General features: G+C 34.2%; 2 protein-coding genes across 2 annotated transcripts; both read right to left on the bottom strand.

Moving 5' to 3' along the window:
* Positions 1-448: 448 nt before the first annotated feature.
* LOC120526522 (trace amine-associated receptor 1-like) lies at positions 449-2,758 on the bottom strand. Its single transcript, XM_039749687.1, has 2 exons — positions 2,738-2,758; positions 449-1,516 (listed from the first exon to the last, which is right to left on the bottom strand). Exons 1-2 carry the CDS (start codon positions 2,756-2,758, stop codon positions 449-451), a joined length of 1,089 nt encoding a protein of 362 aa, XP_039605621.1.
* Positions 2,759-12,334: 9,576 nt separating this feature from the next.
* LOC120526521 (trace amine-associated receptor 1-like) lies at positions 12,335-13,375 on the bottom strand. The gene has a single exon (XM_039749686.1). It carries the CDS (start codon positions 13,373-13,375, stop codon positions 12,335-12,337), a length of 1,041 nt encoding a protein of 346 aa, XP_039605620.1.
* Between the last annotated feature and the right edge of the window lie 7,022 nt (positions 13,376-20,397).

Raw genomic sequence — 20,397 nt, 5'->3', positions numbered from 1 at the left:
CATAATTTATTTTATTTATTAACTATATTAAAATAATATATAAAATTTACAGTTGTTTTTCTTGTAGAGTATATGATTAGAAGCATGTATAGTTAACTGAATTTTTTATATATATGCTACTTAGAAATATTTTTCATTTTATGACAGATATGAAAACATTATTCCTTTGAAATAATTAATTCTGAAATACTTCACTAAAAGTAAACATGCTAAACCACTAACATTGCATGTAAGAAAATATTATGTGATGTTTGAGATATTATATAAAATACTCAAACAAAATGCTAAAATTACTGCTAACACAATTTGATACATTAATTTTCTTATGTACTATATTTAGACATCACTATATTATACATTCCTAGTTACTGTATTACTAAATTTACACTTAATTGAATTTAGAATTTTTCTATTCAAGAGTACATAAAATAATTTTGCTCTAACCTTTTTAGTCAGAAAACAATTTTGTTCTGGAGGAATCAGCTTTGAAGATTTTTCCTAATGCAATTATTTTCAAACATTTTCTAAACCAGCTATAAAAAAACCCGTAAACAAGTGGATTAAACGTAGAGTTCATATAACCAATACATGCAAGCACGTCTGTCGTAACTGGTGGAGCAGGGTGGTTTAAAATTGGATTAATGATGTTGCACAAAAAGAATGGAAGCCAACAAAACAGAAAAACTCCAAGAACTATGGCAAGTGTCTTAGCGGCTTTTGTTTCTTTTCTTTGCAAAGCTGCATCTTTCTTTTGTTCATTTGTTTGAATATGTTGAGATAAATCCTTAATAGATTTAGCTTGTCTTTTTGCTACTCTGAAAATTTTAACATAAATACATATCATAATGAATCCAGGAATATAAAAAGACAGCAAAGAGGAAACAAGTCCGGAAGCTTCATTTTGAACTAGAATACAATTTCCTATGCACCTATTGCGGTATATGTGTTCTATACCTTTAATGTTTAATTCAAAAAATATAATTATATATCCAGTCAAAGCGGACAAAATCCAGCTAGATAAAATGAAATAAACTGTGACTGACACAGTAACAAAAGCTTTGTAACTTAAGGGAAAACATACTGCATAATAACGATCAAGAGATATTACAGAAAGATGAATAATTGATGCTGTGCAGAGCATGATGACAGTACCAAGATAAAATTTGCAGAAAAATTCTCCATAATACCAGCAGCTGTCAATAAATTGGGACATAATAGGTGGCATTACAAAACCACCCATTAATAAGTCTGTAACAGCCAAAGAAAGGATCAGATAATTTGTTGGTGTGTGAAGCTGTTTGAAATGTGAAATAGAAATGATGACAAGGAGGTTTCCAAAAATAGTCATCAAGATTACTGTCCATGTGATGGCATATAATAAAGGTGGAAAATAGGCAGGACGTGATTCTTTGTAGCATGAATTATTTATGGATTCATAGCAGAAATGTACAGCATCTTGAGCTGAAGTGTAGCTGAAATTCACTTTGTTGTTGTCCACTGTTTGTATACTCTTCCCCTGCAGTACAAATGAGAAAATAGTAGCTAGTTATTAAAATCATTGACAAGTAAAATTATACATCAAATAATTTTGTGATTACAGACAGTAATATTTGTTAATAATAATAATACTTTGTGGGTCATTTTCTTTCAGACTAAACACATGCTTTATATAACTGTGTAATGTGAAGAGATTTCCTGTATTTATTTATTCATTTAGAATGTTTATTTATTGAGTATGTTCTGTGTAGGTGAGTGTCTTGTTCAGTACAAATTCAATATATACAGTATAGTCCCTAGAGTTCTTGCATATTCAATATCTTTTTCAGTTTGTGTCTACATAATCGATACAAAGCACAATTCTCAGATATCTTCTGCAAATCTTAAAAATGTGTGCCAGAAAATTATACTTTAATTTATCAATTTAGTTTTTGCATTATTTTGTATGTAAATGTTTTTTACAGAGAGTAAATTTCAATGGTGACTTTTTTACTAATTCTTGTCTACAATTCTATATCTAGTTTATGTGTTTTTAGTCATTTTGCATTTTTCCCATTTCATGACATTTCATTGATGCATAGTCAACTAAACTATTTTAAATATAATACTGAAATAGGTTCTTAACTTTAATTTCAGTAACCTTTACATAGGCAGATTAAAGACGGAGGGGCAGGAATGACCCATTAGAGTAGACAAACAGTCAATTTAAAGTCATTTTTTGTAACATTTTTTATACTTCCCCTAGTTTTGATCAAACAAAATGATGTTTAGCTCAGTGTTTATAAATTGTCCAAATATTTATAACCAGTATTTTGGTGTATACTTTACTGCTTCTCTAGTATTGCGACCTATAAGAAATAATACATTTAAAATGTCATTAAACTAATTTATGAAAAAAAGAACTTTAATTTTAAAAACAGATGCTAAAAAGTTTTTAGAGTGTAAAGCTTGGCAAAATTAAAATTAATTTAAAAATTAATAAAGCTAAAATCAGTATTTGGAATAACATTATTGTCATTTTTCAGGTTCGGCAAGTCATATTTAGAAGGATGATTTATGGTTCATTATATACCATACATGGTACACTAATGGTTTGAAAGTTTAATTCTCTTTATATTTACTTACAAATAAGATTTAGTAACATTTGTGAAATTGTATTAGGATGAAATACAGTAGAGTACAGATCTGCACTTTTGTTAGTTTTAACTACAATAAGCATAAGAAAAATAAATTTTCATACCTCAGTTTGATGTGTTTCCATAATGGTAAGCATGAATTGCATTTTTGTCTGTATGACTATAAGCACCAAATATAAGTGATAAATTGCTTAATACTTTCACTCTCTAAAGTTATATATCATAGAGCATCTCAAGGGTTACATTTCCCTTTGGAAAGCATGAACATGATCATGAACAACAACCACAGTGTTAAGTTACAAGCTTGTTTACTTTAATAACCTGGAGTTTTTAATTCTGTGTTTTTTTAAACACAAAAAAAAACATAGATAACTTTATGAAGATTTTGCTATGGCAATTTGCACTTTTTACAGCAAAACATGGAATACAGTCAAATAATATAAAAGTTATATAAAAAGATATAGTGAAAGATCCAGTGTAAAATATAAATGCAAAATGATTAATATATCAAGTAGAAAGACAGAGTACTCTTGATTACACACATAGTGACTGATTTCTTAAGTATTTCTCTTTCACAAATGTGTTATAGATGTGAGTGCATTGAAGTGAATGTCAGTAAGGAAACATTAATTTGTAGTGAGTCAGCTTGACTGCTGCCAACAATGAGCACAGATCATACTGTAACAGTCAGTTAGTAGTAAGCAGTAATCACACCACAACAATAAATTCTGGTAGAAACAATCATTTTTCCAAAATAACACTTCCAGTGTTTCTCAGCCTAAAAAATAATGATTGATTAATAATTTGCAATTGCATTTCACTGTCTACTTGTAATTATTTAAACTGATTCAAACAGTACAATGCATCCAGTTGCATGCTTTGTACATCCATAATTTTTATTTTATTTCTATTGTTATCACAATTTCATATATTGTAGTTAGGCAGTAGTACATAGCATGATTCTTTTTATTGGAGATATTTCAAAAATGTTAGCAAATTTTCAGTTATTCAGGCACAGTTGCAAGCGAAATTAGAAGAAAACTCAAGTAAAGTTTTTACTCAAAACACACTGTCATTTAGATTAGATCTTTATCATCACATACACTATAAGAATATAGAAACATTTTTGTGCCACAGTTGCAGGGGTAATATGGGGGTACAGTGAAGTAGATACAGGCAATAATACAATAACATGAGGTATAAATAAATCAATATAAAAAATAAGAGTAGTAGGAAAATAGCTTAATATTCATTGATTATTAGTTTTACCATTGGTGATACTGATTATAAATTAAAATAATCAACAAACCTCCCTCCCAAAAGGGATGCCAAGTTAAGCGTAGGTTGAGTGAGGGATCTCTGTTTCATTTTCCAAAACGATCTGTTCAATTTATAAACAAGGTTTATAAATCAGTGAAAAGTCTACTTTAACACTTTGACCTTCTCTGCTGTAGTTCAGAAGTGGGCAAAAGACTTACTTTCACAAATAACCCAAACAAATTTGTAGAAACAAACAAAACAATACAATATATTTCTATTATAAGGATAAAAGAAAATGGATATATGCAAAGATAGATAGATAGATAGATAGATAGATAGATAGATAGATAGATAGATAGATAGATAGATAGATAGATAGATAGATAGATAGATGTTAAAAAAGTTGAGTTGGCCTTTTTCCCTCCAATAGAAAAAGGCACAATGCTTATTGATTCTACCACTTGGCTTTGAAAGACCTTTTTCAGTCTTATAGAAAAAGGCACATCATTCATGAATTCTGATTTTTAACTTCATGAAGCTATGGCAGATAAGCTGTTAAGCTAATTGTAAACTGCTACTTCTGTTTTTTTTTCAAGTGGCACTCATTTACTCACAGTCAGACTCTGCTCTGGCTTTCCACTCCCACATACACAGAATTGTGTGCATGAGACAGTGTGCATCTGTGAGATAAGGCTATGCACTTTCAGCCAGGATTTAGAAACAAACTTATAACTCAGTGCTAGAACTTATCATTCACAAAGTTAGGATTTCAGTTACATTGACACCAGCACCATAATATACTAGCCGGCTTTGTCTAATCAATTAATATTTCTCAGAATCAAAGTACTCCTTATGGTTTCAGATGAACAACTCTTTGTTACTTTCCTGGTCACTTTTCTCCAGACACATGGAGGAATCTTTAGTGCAGTTCCTTTCTTTGTTCACAAGCTCATCTCCTTCTTTGCTTTTGGTTAAGGTGTTACTGCAGTTTCTCGTCAAGGGTTTTATACACAGAGTGTCCTTTGTTGCTAGCGAGATTATGCCTTCAGGTTAGACTGGTGATCAGTCTGCCCCATCATTTGCAAGGCAAACATGTATTGGCTGGTCCAGCAACGACTCAGCTGTGGAATTGCCAATAGGGGCAGGCAGCTTGATAGGCAAGGTCTCCAAGACTCTGAACAAATCCAAATCGCATTATGTAATATCATCTAATGTTGAATTCTGCTCTTTATTTGTAATATTTATTTTGTACTGTTATATTGTATTGAGGATTATTTGTGTTCTTTTTAGTGTATTGTATTATATTTACCCCCTTTTTTGACACCCACTGCATGCCCAACCTACCTGGAATGGGGTCTCTCTTTGATTTGCCTTTCCCAAGTTTTCTTCCAATTCTTTCCCTACAAAGGATTTTTTGGGAGTTTTTCCTTGTCTTCTTAGAGGGTCAAGCCTGAGTCTGTTAAAGCCTATTGTGGCACTTCTTGTGTGATTTTGTGCTATATAAAAAGAAATTGTATTGTGACTTTCATAGACATCCCTGTGATATTAAATGGTCTGTTATCAATTTTTTCGTAAGATAAGACACAGAGGTTGAATTCCAAAGGTAAGCCCTGTGAAAAAGAGGTGATTATTAAGATCATCTGATAGCATCTTGCTGAATTAGAACTTGAGTTCCAGCCTGGAAAAATTGACAATTCCTGTCTTTTCTACAAGGCAAAAGTGAAAATAAGGGATGAGCTATATGGCTGGCATCAAAGAAGACTGATTTGGTCTTCCTCAGGCATCTGGTGGAGTAGATGGTAATCATGGTGCTGGCATCTGCAAACTTGATCATGCTGTTCCCCTCATGCTTTGCTATATGGTTATATGTGAAAAGTTTCCATAGAAGTGGACTGAAGCTGCAGGCTTAAGAAATGCTGATCTTGGTGAACAGTGTGGAGGAGGTTCTTTTGCCAGTCCTCACTGACTGGGGCTTATTTGTCAAAAAGATGACCAGTCTGTTTGAGCTGCTCAGACCAAGGACTTTGAGTTCCAACATAGGCTGGTGGGCACAACAGTGTTAAAGGGAGATCTATAATTGATAAACAACATTGCGAAATAGGTTGTAATGCTTTCCAGAAGGCTACATTCACAGATCTGGTCGTGCAAGTATGAAAACTATTGGATTCCAGGTATGTGTCAGATATCTTGTTGCTAATGTGAATCATGACCATTTCTCCAAGCATTTCATCATCACCGAAGTTAAGGTAACGGGTTGATAGTCATTCAGGCATCGAATAGCAAATTTCTTTGGCATGGGCATGAATGTGGTTTTCTTGAAAAATCATGAAACATAGTGACGCAAATACATGGACAAATCGAAGGTGTCAGTGTACACCTGTATCAGCTGCATGGCACATGCCTTCAGGACATAGTAATGGATTCCGTCTGGGTTGGCGACTTCAAAGAATTTGACTTGTTTAAAAGTTTTGCTCACATCAACCTCTAACATGTGCAGAACGGCCACGTTTGCTGATAATGCTGGAAATGTCACAACACTGAACACAATATGAGTTAATCAGAAAGTATTTGATTAAGTCCTCCAGTGAGACCAAACTGAATTAAGCAGGTTTATATTTGCATCTAACAACAAAAGCAGTTTCTCAAACATTGCTATTGATGTGGTGATATCAGGCAAAAATTAAGTATGACAAGTGTCTGTTACAGCAAAGTGCAAAATATGCATGGATATTAAAATATAAGAAACTATGTTTAAAAAAAATATGAAACTTTATCTAAATGAATTAATATATAATAAAGCACTAAATAATATGCAAATACAAACTGCTCAGATAACTTTATGGATATCATGGTGTGAACAGGCAATCTCCCTGTGTTGAATAAGGGTAAGGATCTGCTTTCCCTTGGTATGCAAAGTAGCAGCCTGGGATCTCATTTTTAATCTGTGTGTTGATTTTTTGTATGAGTGAGCCCTTTGTACTTTTGGTTATTGGTGCCACCTGAAATGTTTGATATGTGCAACCTGCTTTTGGCTTCTTACAGCGCAACATTGTGGCATATTTGCTCTTATCTTTTGCTTATCTACTTTCAGGCATATATCTAGTGAAACAAAAATACTATGGGCCTTATTTAGACCAGTCAGCCACACAATTTAAACTACTGACAGAATAGAAGAATAACATTACCTTGTTACAATTACACCAGTCAAAGGGTGGGATATATTAGGCAACAAGTGAACAGTCAATTCTTTAAGGTGATTTGTTTGAAGCAGTAAAAATGGGCAAGTGTAAGGATCTGAACAACTTTGACAAGGACTAAATTGTGATGGTTAGATGATTGGGTCAGAGCAACTCCAAAATGGCAGGACTTGTGGAGTGTTCCCAGTATGCAGTGATTAGTAGGAAGGACAACCAGTGACCAAGGATCATTGATGTATATGGGGAGCAAAGGTTAGCCCTTGCGGTTCAATCCCACGGAAGAGCTACTATAGAACTTAAAATGCTGGCCATAAGAGAAAGGTGTCAGAACACATAGTGCATCACAGCTTCCTGCATATGGGGCTGCATATCTGTAGATCGGTGATTGTGTCCACGCTAAACCCTGTCCATCACTGAAAGCACCTATAATGGGCATGTGTGCATCAGAACCGGACCACACAGCAATGGAAGAAGATGGCCTGGTCTGATGAATCATGTTTTCTTTTAGATCATGTGGACAGCCAGATGCGTGTATGTCATTTACTTGTGGAAGAAATGGCAGAAGGATGCACTATGGGAAGAAGACAAGCTGGTGGAGGCAGTGTGATGCTCCAGACAATGTTCTGCTGGGAAACCTCGAGTCCTGGCATTCCTGTGGATGTTACTTTGACACATGCAACCTATCTAAAGATTACTGCAGACCATGCACACCCCTTCATGGTAATGGTATTGCATGAGGACATTAACCTCTTTCAGCAGGATAATGTAGCCTACCACACAGAAAAAAATGCACAGCAATGGTTTGAGGAACATTATAAAAACTTCAGGGTGTTGAATTGGCCTTCAAATTCCACAGAGCCCAGTCTGATTGAGCATCTGTGCGATGTGCTGGAAACACAAGTCTAATCCATGGACGCCCCACCCTAGAATTTACAGGACTTAAAAGATCTGCTGCTACAATCTTGGTGCCAGATACCACAGGACTCTTTCACAAGTCAGAGCTGATTTAGTGGCACAAGGGGAACCTACAAAATATTAGGCAGGGGTTTTTAATGTTGTGATCAATGGTGTATATCGTAAATACAATCCCCCCACCCATTTAAATGCAATTATCCCCAGCTGAATTTGTTTTGGCTCTGATCCTACCATTCCATGTATATATACTTCCTTTTAAAAAAAATGGCTGAATGATTTTTGTTTTAAGTTCTAATTTGCTACTATAATTTTTGCCGAGTCAGAATCGTATAATGCCTCTGAGGTAAAGATCACTGCATTTATTAGTAATAAACTAGTAATTTGAGAGGTTACTTTTGTTTTGTTTCAGTAAAAGATGAACAGTGTTCGCCAAAAACAACCACTTCTTCCAGATTTTCATCCCATCTGCAAAGAAGTATACCAAGAATTCTTGATTTAAAAGTAGCACTTAATGCTGTAATGAAAATATTGCTATGGGAAGCATTAAATGAAATGTAGGTGCCAAAAAGAAATGATTATTTAAAGTATTCATCAAAAACATATCTGTGTCAACAATATTGTATGCTGCAGAATCTTGGACAATACTGGATAAACAAAGATCTAACATAACTGCAGTAGAAATGGAGTATTTAAGGTGAGTGATAGCGAAAACAAAAAAATATAGGATAAGAAATTGAAGAATTGGAAATCCACCCAATTGTAGAAACCATAGAAATAAAACAGCTACACTGATATTGACATATAACAAGCATCTGTGAAACAATGTATCCAAAAAAGACCCAGAAAATTATGGAAGAAAATGTCAAAGAAGCAGCCAGAATGAGAGCAATGATGATGGAACAAGTAATGATCCTGAAAAAAGATAAAAACAAAAAATTTATAATCAATGAATTAATCAATGGATGGAAAAGACCTCAGCACAGAAGATCTGCTGAAGACCTTTTGAAGTGCCAACCCAGGGACTACAATACCCATTGGACAGAATAACTGCACTGTGGCTAATAGGATGACACCTTGACTAGAACAGCACTCACAAAGTTTAAATAAGAACACTACAACTGCTTCAAAAATAGTTTGACATCCGTGGCAGAGCGACGGGCGCTGAGCAGGCTCCTGTCAATCATGGAGAATAGAATCTATCTGTCTATCTATCTATCTATCTATCTATCTATCTATCTATCTATCTATCTATCTATCTATCTATCTATCTATCTATCTATCTATCTATCTATCTATCCTCAGCATCTTTGGGTAACAATATCACTGCCTCACTGGACTACTTCTATCTATTATGAGTTGTGTTTAGCCATTTGGTCCATTTTATGAGAAACTCATGGGTCCAAAATTTATGTACAGTATTGTTAAGCCATTATTGACCAATGTTTTTTCTTTCTATCTCACCTAAAATCTTTATAGACTCCAAGAAACTACTTCTAGTGATGGGAAGGAAATCACAAAATCAAAGTAATCAAAGAAAATCAAAGAATCATAATAACTTAAAGATTTATTAACCAGAAATGCACTCCTGCATAAAATCCAAGTGGCACAAAGATACCACACAAGAGCCTAAAAATAGGCATTTTCTATGTAAACCAGTCCAAAAACACAATCCGGTACAGAGATCAAAATGCAGAGCAAAATTGTCAAAAAATCGATAGAATGAACAAAATATAATTAACGCAAGAGAACTCAACAATATGAGTAAGCACATTTAATTGAACCACAAGGGGCTGCTTGTTTCTGCAGTCTTTATAGGGTTGAGGGAAGTCCTTTGGTGGAAATGGACACGTGGCCCTGTATACAGATGAAAACTACATGAAACACAGTAATACCAGCATGGATACATAGCAATAACATCAAACATAAAACTAATAAAAAACAAAACAATGCAAATAAATAACGAATTGAAAAAAATATGAATGTAAAACTGAAAAAAGACTTTAAGAATTTAAACTCCATCCAGGAGAGGAACACTGGTTGATGGATAACACATGTGACAAAAAATCTGAAATAAACTGATTACACTACAAGTAGAATGAACTATACAAAATTCAAACCCTAATTCAAAATTCTATATATATGAAAAATCTCTTGTTTGGAGTATTTCCGTCTAACTGATATTAGCTCTTTGGTGTCATAAGCAAGGAATGATAACTAGCTTGTATTTTGTTCTGAGCTCTTCACTTATGATGATCAATTTTGTAAACTTGTCCTGTAACATTCGTTCCAAAACATTCCACCAGGATGATGTTTACTCAAATATGTTGGCCTCTTTTATAAATTGTTTTGGATAAAAGCATCTGCTAAACAAATAAATGTAATTGTAAAACTATTATAAAAATTAACTTTGATTCCCATATAAACCATTAAAAAATATAAATTTGAAAACATATAATTCTTAAACATTCAGTTTACTGTGAAAATTATACATTTAAAAATGCATCATCTTTAATGCTGACTAGGTTTGAAAACATTATATACTATGAGACATAGTAAAGTTAATAATAAAAATTAACATTTATTTCCATATAAACCATTAAAAAAAGAAAATTGAGTTTAAATGATTGAAACTAAGCTCTCTGCTTTGGAACATTTGTGCCACCCATGTTAGTTAAAATTGAACTAAATAATCTGCCTCTTAATAGAAATAAATTCTAGAATGTTACTGTTCTGGCTTTTCTTAACTTAGTATAACTGTTTCTGAAGACAATTTGTTTCAGAAGGCATAATACTCCTTGAAAATGAAGATCTCTGAAGCACTTATATCTCTAAATGCAGAAAAGGCTTTTTATCATTTAAAGTATAGATTTAGATACTTTATCATCTCCTACAGCAGTGATCTTTTACAAATCAAACATCTTTCTAATTTTTATAGCTCATGTACTATCAGCTAATCAGTACATACAGTATTTAGATTATTGTAAGCTTGCATCCTTGTTCTTGACCATGTGTTGAATGATTTTGTATTGTACCATTTGTATTGTCATTGTTTTCTTTCTAAAGCACCTTGGGATGGTATACTGCATGCTGTAAATGCAACTATACACAGTAAAATTTTATTTTGAAACTGTGGGTAGTAGCTGAAAAAATGAAGTTGAAGATTAAGACAATCACAATGACATTCCCATGTAATATTGCTAGCCTTTGAGATCATTTCTAGGTGTGATAAAGTTTGCACCTTCAATATTAAATAAATGTACATTTTGTATTTTAAAAGCTGTACTCATCTGTGTGCGTTCACTTTCATTTTGCTTTATTATTATTATATTTTATTTCATCTGCCTTTGAGATGCTATTGTTAAGAATATTTAGTAATTGGGAGATGGTAAAATGCTATTAAATATTTCAAGAGCTATAAGGAAGTAATGGATTACGACTATAATTCTCTTTTTATAGATAGAAAGAACACTTGGTTTTGTAATATGTTTTTTTTACTAACATCACCATCCCATTTCAGTGTATTCTCTAATATGAGCTCTTTATTAACTTATATTGATTATTCTGTTTTATGTAAGAAGAAAACTGTATAATTTATGGTTATACTTACATATTAAATGAATGTCAGTAACACCAAAAAAATTTAACATTTTAAGAGGATACACGTATGAAGAAAAAACTAATATAGGTTTCTCATTAAACAAAATTTCAAACACCCCTTCACCTTCCATTTTCTCAAATCCCTATCAAGTTTAGAGCCACAGTGAGCCTGAATTTCTCCTGCTCCAAAGGGCACAATGCAATGATTAGCCCTAGATTGCCAATGAGATTATAAAGAAGTATGAATTAATGTAAAGGATATCTGCTTTTATTACTATTTAACTATACATATTTGATTTATAAAAGTTACAGTTCTTTTTCTTGTAGAGCTTACTTTATGACAAGATCATAAGGAAGACTAACAGAATTTTATACATAAATGCTATGAAGAAATATTAATCATTAACATGTATGAAAACATGCTATGCTTTTGAAATAATTACTTGTAAAATATTAGAAAAAAAGTAAACTAAACCACCCAGAGAGCATGTAAGCAAATATGTGGTGTTTATAAGATTTTATTATTTATAATACTCAAGCAAAATATTCTAATTACTGTTAATACACAGAACTTTCTACACTATTTTCATTATGTATTACGATTAGACATCCCTGTATTATACTTTACTAAATACTATAATACTAAATTAGCATAGGAAAAAGGCATAAATTACTGAATTTATCATTTTTTACTCCATATTACATCTCAAAATAATATTTGCTTTTTTTTACTTAGTCAACAAACAGTTTTGTCCTGGAGGAATCAGCTTTGAAGATTTTCCCTGATACAATTATTTTCAAACATTTTCTAAACCAGGTATAAAAAAACCCATAAACGAGTGGATTAAAAGTAGAGTTCATATAACCAATCCATGCAAGAACATTTGTCATAGCTGGTGGAGCAGGGTGGTTTAAAATTGGATTAATGATGTTGCACAAAAAGAATGGAAGCCAACAAAGGAGAAAAACCCCAAGAACTATGGCAAGTGTCTTGGCTGCTTTTGTTTCTCTTTTTTGCAAAGTTGTATCCTTCTTTTGTTCATGTGTTTGGATGTGCTGAGATATATCCTGAATAGACTTAGCTTGTCTTTTTGCTACTTTAAAAATTTTAAGGTAAATACATATCATAATGAATCCAGGAATGTAAAAAGACAGCAAAGAGGAAACCAGTCCAGAAGCTTCATTTTGCACTAGAATGCAACTACCTATGCACCTATTGCGGTATATGTATTCTATGCCTTTCATGTTTAATTCTAAAAATATAATTATATATCCTGTCAAAGCTGACAAAATCCAGCTAATTAAAATAAAATAAACTGTCACTGACACAGTAACTACAACTTTGTAACTCAGGGGATGACATACTGCATAATAACGATCAAGAGATATTACAGAAAGATGAATAATTGATGCTGTGCTGAGCATGATGACAGTACCAAGATAAAATTTGCAAAAAAAATCTCCATAATACCAGCAGGTATCAATAATTTGGGACATTTTTTGTGGCATTATAAAACCACCCATTAATAAGTCTGTTATGGCCAAAGAAAGGATCAGGTAGTTTGTTGGTGTGTGAAGCTGTTTGAAATGTGAAATAGAAATGATGACCAGGAGGTTTCCAACGATAGTCAGCAAGATTACTGTCCATGTAATGGTATATAACAAGGGCCGAAAATAGGCAGGACGGCTTTCTTTATAACATGAGTTATTTATTGAATCATAACAGAATTGGATGGTTTGTGGAGCTGAGGTGCAGCTGGAGTTGCAGTCCATTGTTTGTATGCTCTTCCCCTGCAGTACAAATAAAAATAGAAAATAGTAGCAAGTTATTAAAAATCATCTACAAGTAAGATTACACTTTATATCCTGTATTAATTACACACTAACGTATCTATTAATAATAATATTTTGTCTCGGGGAAGTTTCATTGTGACTAACTACATACTTTAAATAGTTCAATAATGTGATTTTAATTATAACATTAGAGATAATGTTTCTTAAATATGGAATACTATGTTGTATATTAATCATGAAGCTCTCTAAGTTGCATTCCATAGTGTGAAGCATTTCCTAAGTTCTAATGTAATTTATATTAAATTGAGCATTTTTTCTCTTTAGAAGAATTTAAGATTACAAAAAAGTACACAACATGTTTGGTGGTCGAATAATATTTATTAAAAGAAAGTCTACCACCTCTATGACAGTGAGAGGAATTTGTGTGTATTAGCTGAGGAATCTGGCAATAAATAATGAAATGAATGAAATAATCTGACTGCAGAAGAAAAGAAAACCTTAAGAGTTAATCACAGCTAAACATAAGTTTAAAATAAGTTAGCAGGAAGGAATGTTTTTGAAAATTAACTTAAATGTTTATTAAAATTCTCAGCGCAGATTACCTCATATAAACAGTTAAAAAAATGAGCACTGGCTGCATTCCTTCTTAAAAAATTGTATTTAATTGGAAAGGTTAAAAGTTTAGCAATGGGTTATAATATAAAGAGCTCTGAGTGAAACATCATAAGGGTGATGTAATGTTCTTACTGTCACTTCAATAGGTTGCACCTTTCACTGGGAAATTTTTTACTACATTCTGCATATTTCACAACAGTACACCTTATGACAAACTGTTGTGTGATAAATACAAATTAAGACAATTTCACACATTTGCTTTCTTTGCCTACTAATATGATTAGTCTAAAATATTCAAGAGATAGTATTTTTGACTGTTTTAATACAATAGCTGAGCAATGTGTTCCTATGAATATCCACTACTGTCTCCAGTGTAAAAAAAAACTTGGTTTCTATCATTCTGACCTGAACATCAGACAACATTTATAGTTGGTATTCCTTCCATTAAGTTTGTTCTGTGTATTAACTTGATTTCTTGCATGTTCAATACCTTTTTCAGTCTGCGTCTACATAGTTGCAGGTTTCTTCGGCAATCCTGAAAATGCGTGCTATAAAACGATACTTTCCTTTAGCAATGATGTTTTCAACATTATTTTTTTGTGATTGTTCATACACATACATTAAATTTCAATGGTCACTTTTTTTCCTTAATTCTTGCCCACAATTCCATATCTGGGTAACATGGATACTCATGTTGCAAGTTTTTGGAAAAAAATACCCACATGATGACTTTTTATTAATAAATAATCCATTAAACTATTTTAAATATACTACTGAAATTTATTCATAAGTTTTATTTTATTAACCTCTACCTTGCTGTATTAAAGACAGAGGGGCAGCAATGACCCATTAGAGTGTGCAAACTGTCAATTTAAAGTATTTGTTTTGTGCTTCCCATAGTTTTGATCAGACACAATGATATTTCACTCATTATTTAAATACAGTATTTCAGCATATATTGACTAACTTTACAGTTTTAACTTTTTTCTTTAGTATTACAACATATAAGAAATACATGCATGTTTAAAATTTTATTAAATTAATTTAGAAAAAAGCCACACTGCATTTTTAAAAAACAGATAACTCAAAAGTAATAGGATTTGCTTTTCCTATTGAGTCTAAAGCAATGAGGAATGACAGGTGTATAATTTAAAAGTTGATAAAGCCTTTTCAAAAATTCAAATCTATATCTAGAATGTTATTTAAATTTTTCAGGTTTGCTTAGTGTCATATTTTTAAGGATGATTTATAATATATTATATACAATACAAGGTACTTTACTGCTTTAAATTTTAGTTCTCAAATTTATTTAAAAACAGGATTTACTTAAATTAGTGAAATTTATGTAGGATGAAATACATCAGAGAAGAAGATTTATACTTCTTTCTAGCTTTATTTAATTTTGATACATTACAATAAACTGTGATATTTTTTTAATATATTTTAGATATACGAATTTGCAAAAAATGTAATTCTAGGAAACTCAGTAGTTATTTAACTAAAGGAAAAAAAACTCTCATACCTCAATTTGATGTCTTTCCATAATGGGAAGAATGAACTGCATTGTTTGGCTATATGACTTAAGTACCAAACTGAAGTGATAAATTGCTAATAATTTCACTCTGTAATATATTCTGTATATCATAGAGTATCTCAAGGGTTTTTATTTCCCCTGGGAAATGAACAAAGATTATAGTGGTCACATGCAATGTGGTTTAAATTTATTACCTGAAGTTTTGAATTCTATATTTTTCAAATATAAAAAACAAAATAAGATAAACTTATAATGGTTTTATATTTCGTGGCAATGTTTTTTAACAATAACATAAGGCACACAGTTAAGTGTTAATATGAAAGTTGTATTGAAACATAACTTTAAACTGTTGCACAGTGTAATATACAAATATTGGACAATGATTATTGACATGTCAAATGAGTCAAACAGATTAGATTACACACATAATGGCCAACTTCTTTAGTACCTCTCTGTACAAGCCACTGCTTTATATATTTGCATGCATTGACGTGAATGTTAGTACAGAAAAATGTATTTGCATTAAGTCAACTTGGCTACTGCTGGCTATGAACACAGTTCATAACAGTCAGTCAGTAGTCAGCAGTAATTACGCCACAAGATTCAATTGTGGATGAAAAATAGTTTTTTTTTAATATAATACTTCGAGTACTCAGTCTAAAAAAAAGTATTTCAATGTGAATGATTTCTTTATTATTTACAACTGAATTTCATATTCTTCTTGCCATATGATACAGCGCATTCAGCTTGATTACTTTGTACACCACTCACATTTTTTTTCATTTAACATAGTTAGGCAGTATTACATAGCAGGATTGTTTTCGTTGGTTGTTTTGCATAAAAGGTTATGCAATTTTCAGGTATTTAGGAAATTAATAGAAAACTCAGAATGTACTGTAGATATTAGGAAGTATATGGTTAATTTCAGAAATAAGTTGTCCCATAAGCTTAAATTGGATTAAATGGGTTTGAGAATGTATATGTACGTAATAACATTAGGTTCACAAAAATTGTTATTATGAAATAAGAAAATTTAATAGGAGTCTATTATGAAACTATGTTAAAAACAATGCCTGATAAAAATTGTAACAGCCAGACCACAGCAGCACAGCTGGAGCTCTGTCATGTGTATATATGCTGCCATGTGTTTGTTTTCTTCATGAGGGAGGTCTTTGCACTTATTTGTACTTGTGCCTCCTCCAGACCGCGAGGGGGCATCCACCCTGGTTATGTTGGGGGCCTCGGGTAAAGGGCTTGGAAGCCCAGCCCGGTAGGGACCCGTGGCCACCGCCAGGCGGCACCCCAGTGCCTGGATATCCCTGGAGCCCAGCACTTCTGCCACACCAGGAAGTGCTGGGGGGAAGACGACGGGGGACACCCGGACGGCTTCCGGGTGCGCAGCCGGCACTTGCGCCACACTGGGGCGTGGCTACAGAGGAATGCCGGGAAGCAGCTGGAGCCCATCCGGGTTCCTATTTAAGGGGCTGGATGTCGGGTGGAAGTGGACAGAGCTGGAGAGAGGACTGGAGGCGGTCAGGAGAAAGGCATTGGAACTGTAAGGCCTGGACTTTGGGGAATCGGTGCAAGAGGCACTGGGGTTTGTGGTGCATGTAATTGAACTGTGTAAATAGTGTAAATAAACAGTGTGTGGTGAAGTGAAGATGTCCGTCTGTGTGTATCTGGGCCAGCGTCCACAGTACTTACAAATTTTTGACTAGTGAACCTGTATTTGGCTTTTTATAGTACAAACTTGAGGCATTCTGGTTGCTCTTCTCTTTTGACTGTGCACTTTCTGGCTTATTGTGAATCAAAAATATCCATCCATCCATTATCCAACCCGCTATATCCTAACTACAGGGTCACGGGGGTCTGCTGGAGCCAATCCCAGCCAACACAGGGTGCAAGGCAAGAAACAAACCCCAGGCAGGGCACCAGCCCACCTCAGGGCGCGCACATTCACACATACACACACACTAGGGACAATTTAGAATCGCCAATGCACCTAACCTGCATGTCTTTGAACTGTGAGAGGAAACCGGAGTATCCGGAGGAAACGCACAAAGACACGGGGAGAACATACAAACTCCACACAGAAGACCCGGGAAGCGTTCCTGAGTCTCCTAACTGCGAGGCAGCAGCACTACCCACTGCGCCACCGTGCCCTCCGAATCAAAAATACTATGGTTTTATTTATATTGTAATCACACATCAATCTCACTAACTCCAACCCCTGTGTAAATGCCTGTGCTTTCAACTAAATTTGTTCTGGCACATACCCTATCATCTCCGTGTCTGAATGTGTATTTACTTCTTTTCAAAGGAAACAGGTTCATTTCATTTTGGAGTTTTACATTTTCTACTATCATTTGTACTTAGTTGGTTCTCAAGATTTTGGGTTCAGGCTTTCATTTCTTACATTTATTTTGGGCTACTTTGGTCTATTATTAGTGATGAACCAGTGATTTAAGTGAAAATGATTTTTTTTGCTCACTAAAAGACAAACTGTTTAGCAAATTAACATTGTCTTCCACCTTTTCATCTCATCTGCAGCTTTTCAGCTGTTCTGACACGGGAACTACAATTTCCATCAGGCAGAGGAACTGTGCTGTGGTTGACAGGAGATTGCCTAGACCAGCACATCAAGTACAAAATTTAAATAGGGTCACTACATCTGTAGCATTCTTTTTCTCAATCCCTTTGGATAACAATTCCACTGCCTCATTAGACTACGGTCTTTGCCTAAGACCATGTTTCTCAAAAACGAGTGGTGAGAGTTTCACTCGCACTATTCTCACTAGTCTCTCACACCAAGTTCTTTCAACTGTTTCTTAAAGGCTTGCAACAAGATTAGTAAGATGCAAAAAGCTTTCACAGGTGAAAGGCAACCACATCTCAAAAAACTTTCCCTGTAAGAAGCATCATTGTCTAAAGTATTGATGAAGGTAGCAGTTTAAAATAGGGATCTGTTGAGTGTGACTGAGATAGAGACCCACAGCAACAAAAATACCTCTTAATACATTTATAAAACAAAATGAAAATAGAACACAACAGAAACACTATTTTGCTGTAACTTCTTGTTATCTGCCAAAAAGGCTTCGTCAGAAGCTACATCCTAGGCGATGTTTGGTTGTATTCTGGTGCCATTCTTTAGGTCACATCCATTTTTATTGCGACTCCGCCATAAAGGGCATGGAAATTCTGGGCAGAACATAAGGAGCACTACGTAATCTACTTGAAATCCTGGTCTAGACTCAAGCAAAAGAGCAGACATTGTTAGCAACAGCACCCTCTTTTGTCCCAGGGTGGTATTTCTTACCTTTTCTGAGCTTAGAAGGTGGTTCCCAGATATTCATGCATGACATGAGAAACAATTTTAAAAATGTAATTATAGAATAATGGGGGCATTAAAAATATGAATTTTGGGAAATTGTAGTACATGAAGTACACATTAAATGCACTAGAACATTTAAGCCCAGACATAAATCTTAACAGCACTAAAATAAAAAGAAAGAAACACTGCAGTGAGTAAATTGTTAACATTTGCATCAGGAGGAGATTAAAGGCAAAGCTCTCGGTTTGCTAGTCAGTCTGTATCTCTGTAATCAGTTTTTCATCGTGAGCAGTGGATAATAACCAAAACAATGAGATTGTAATTACAAGAGGTTGAAATGAGGTTTCTTTGCAGAGTGGCTGGGCTGACAATCCATGATAGGGTGTGAAGCTCAGCAATTCAAGAGAGTTTTAGAATAGAGTTGTTGCACATTGAGATATGCCAGTTGGTGAGATCTGAATGTTGTAAGGATGTTCCTCTGGTGTCTATCCCTAGATGTTCTCCTTGTACATCCCACTGGGTGAAGACACTGCAGCAGACCCAGGACATGCTGGAATGTTTATATGTCTCAACATATAAGAACACCTGGGTATTCCCCTGGATGATCCAGAATCTGTAACTGGGGACATGGAAGTCTGGTCTTATCTGCTTGGCCTGCTGTCACCATGACCCACACTAGCAAAAGCAGTTTCAGAAAATGAGATGAGACAGTTGGTGCACATTTTTATTTGTATATAAATAATTACAGTAAGTGACAATGGAAATGATGCAGTGGCAACTGTATGAGGGACACACAATGTCTGTACTACATAGCAACAAAAATGGAAGAGCCCTTGGATGTCTTATCCATAAATGGTAAAGGGATTCAAGTGATGTCAAAGAGATGCATGTAGTGAATAAAAATGACGGGTTTGTCATTATGGCAGCAGGTGACATGCAAATAAAAGTACATGGACCAACAACAGAAGTGCTGTCACATATTTTTGAAGAAACTGTAGAGCACCGTATCACTGATGCAGAGCTGTGCTTCATCTTATATAGCTCCTGGTCACTTTCCAGCAATATTCTTTTCTCATTTGATTTGTACATTCAGGGTAGGAAATTCATTATTGCTTTCTGCATCATTTTTCCATTATGAGATAATTTACACAAAACATTGTAAAGATTTGGAAATGTAATACCATATAGTTTACCAACAGATCACCATCTTTCAAGCTGGCTAGGTTTGGAAACATTATATAATGTGGGATATAATAAAATTAAATAAAAATTAATCTACGGTGGCGCAATGGGTAGCGTTGCTGCATCGCAGTTAGGAGACCCGGGTTCACTTCCCGGGTCCTCCCTGTGTGGAGTTTGCATGTTCTCCCCATGTCTGCATGGGTTTCCTCCGGGTGCTCTGGTTTCCTCCCACAGTCCAAAGACATGCAGGTTAGGTGCATTGGCGATCCTAAATTGTCCCTAGTGTGTGCTTGGTGTGTGGGTGTGTGTGTGCGTGCCCTGCGGTGGGCTGACACCCTG

This window comes from Polypterus senegalus, chromosome 3 (genome assembly GCF_016835505.1).
Source record: "Polypterus senegalus isolate Bchr_013 chromosome 3, ASM1683550v1, whole genome shotgun sequence".
Lineage (NCBI taxonomy): Eukaryota > Metazoa > Chordata > Cladistia > Polypteriformes > Polypteridae > Polypterus > Polypterus senegalus.
The sequence above is the reverse complement of the archived record's forward strand: the minus strand, read 5'-3'. Positions and strand labels throughout refer to the sequence as shown.

Excerpts from the sequence above, each read along its gene's own strand:
- LOC120526521 (XM_039749686.1), bottom strand. The coding sequence starts at position 13,375 with ATGGACTGCAACTCCAGCTGCACCTCAGCTCCACAAACCATCCAATTC.
- LOC120526522 (XM_039749687.1), bottom strand. The coding sequence starts at position 2,758 with ATGGAAACACATCAAACTGAG. Across the intron at positions 1,517-2,737 it reads TGGAAACACATCAAACTGAG|GGGAAGAGTATACAAACAGT; the intron begins GTATGAAAATTT and ends TTTGTACTGCAG.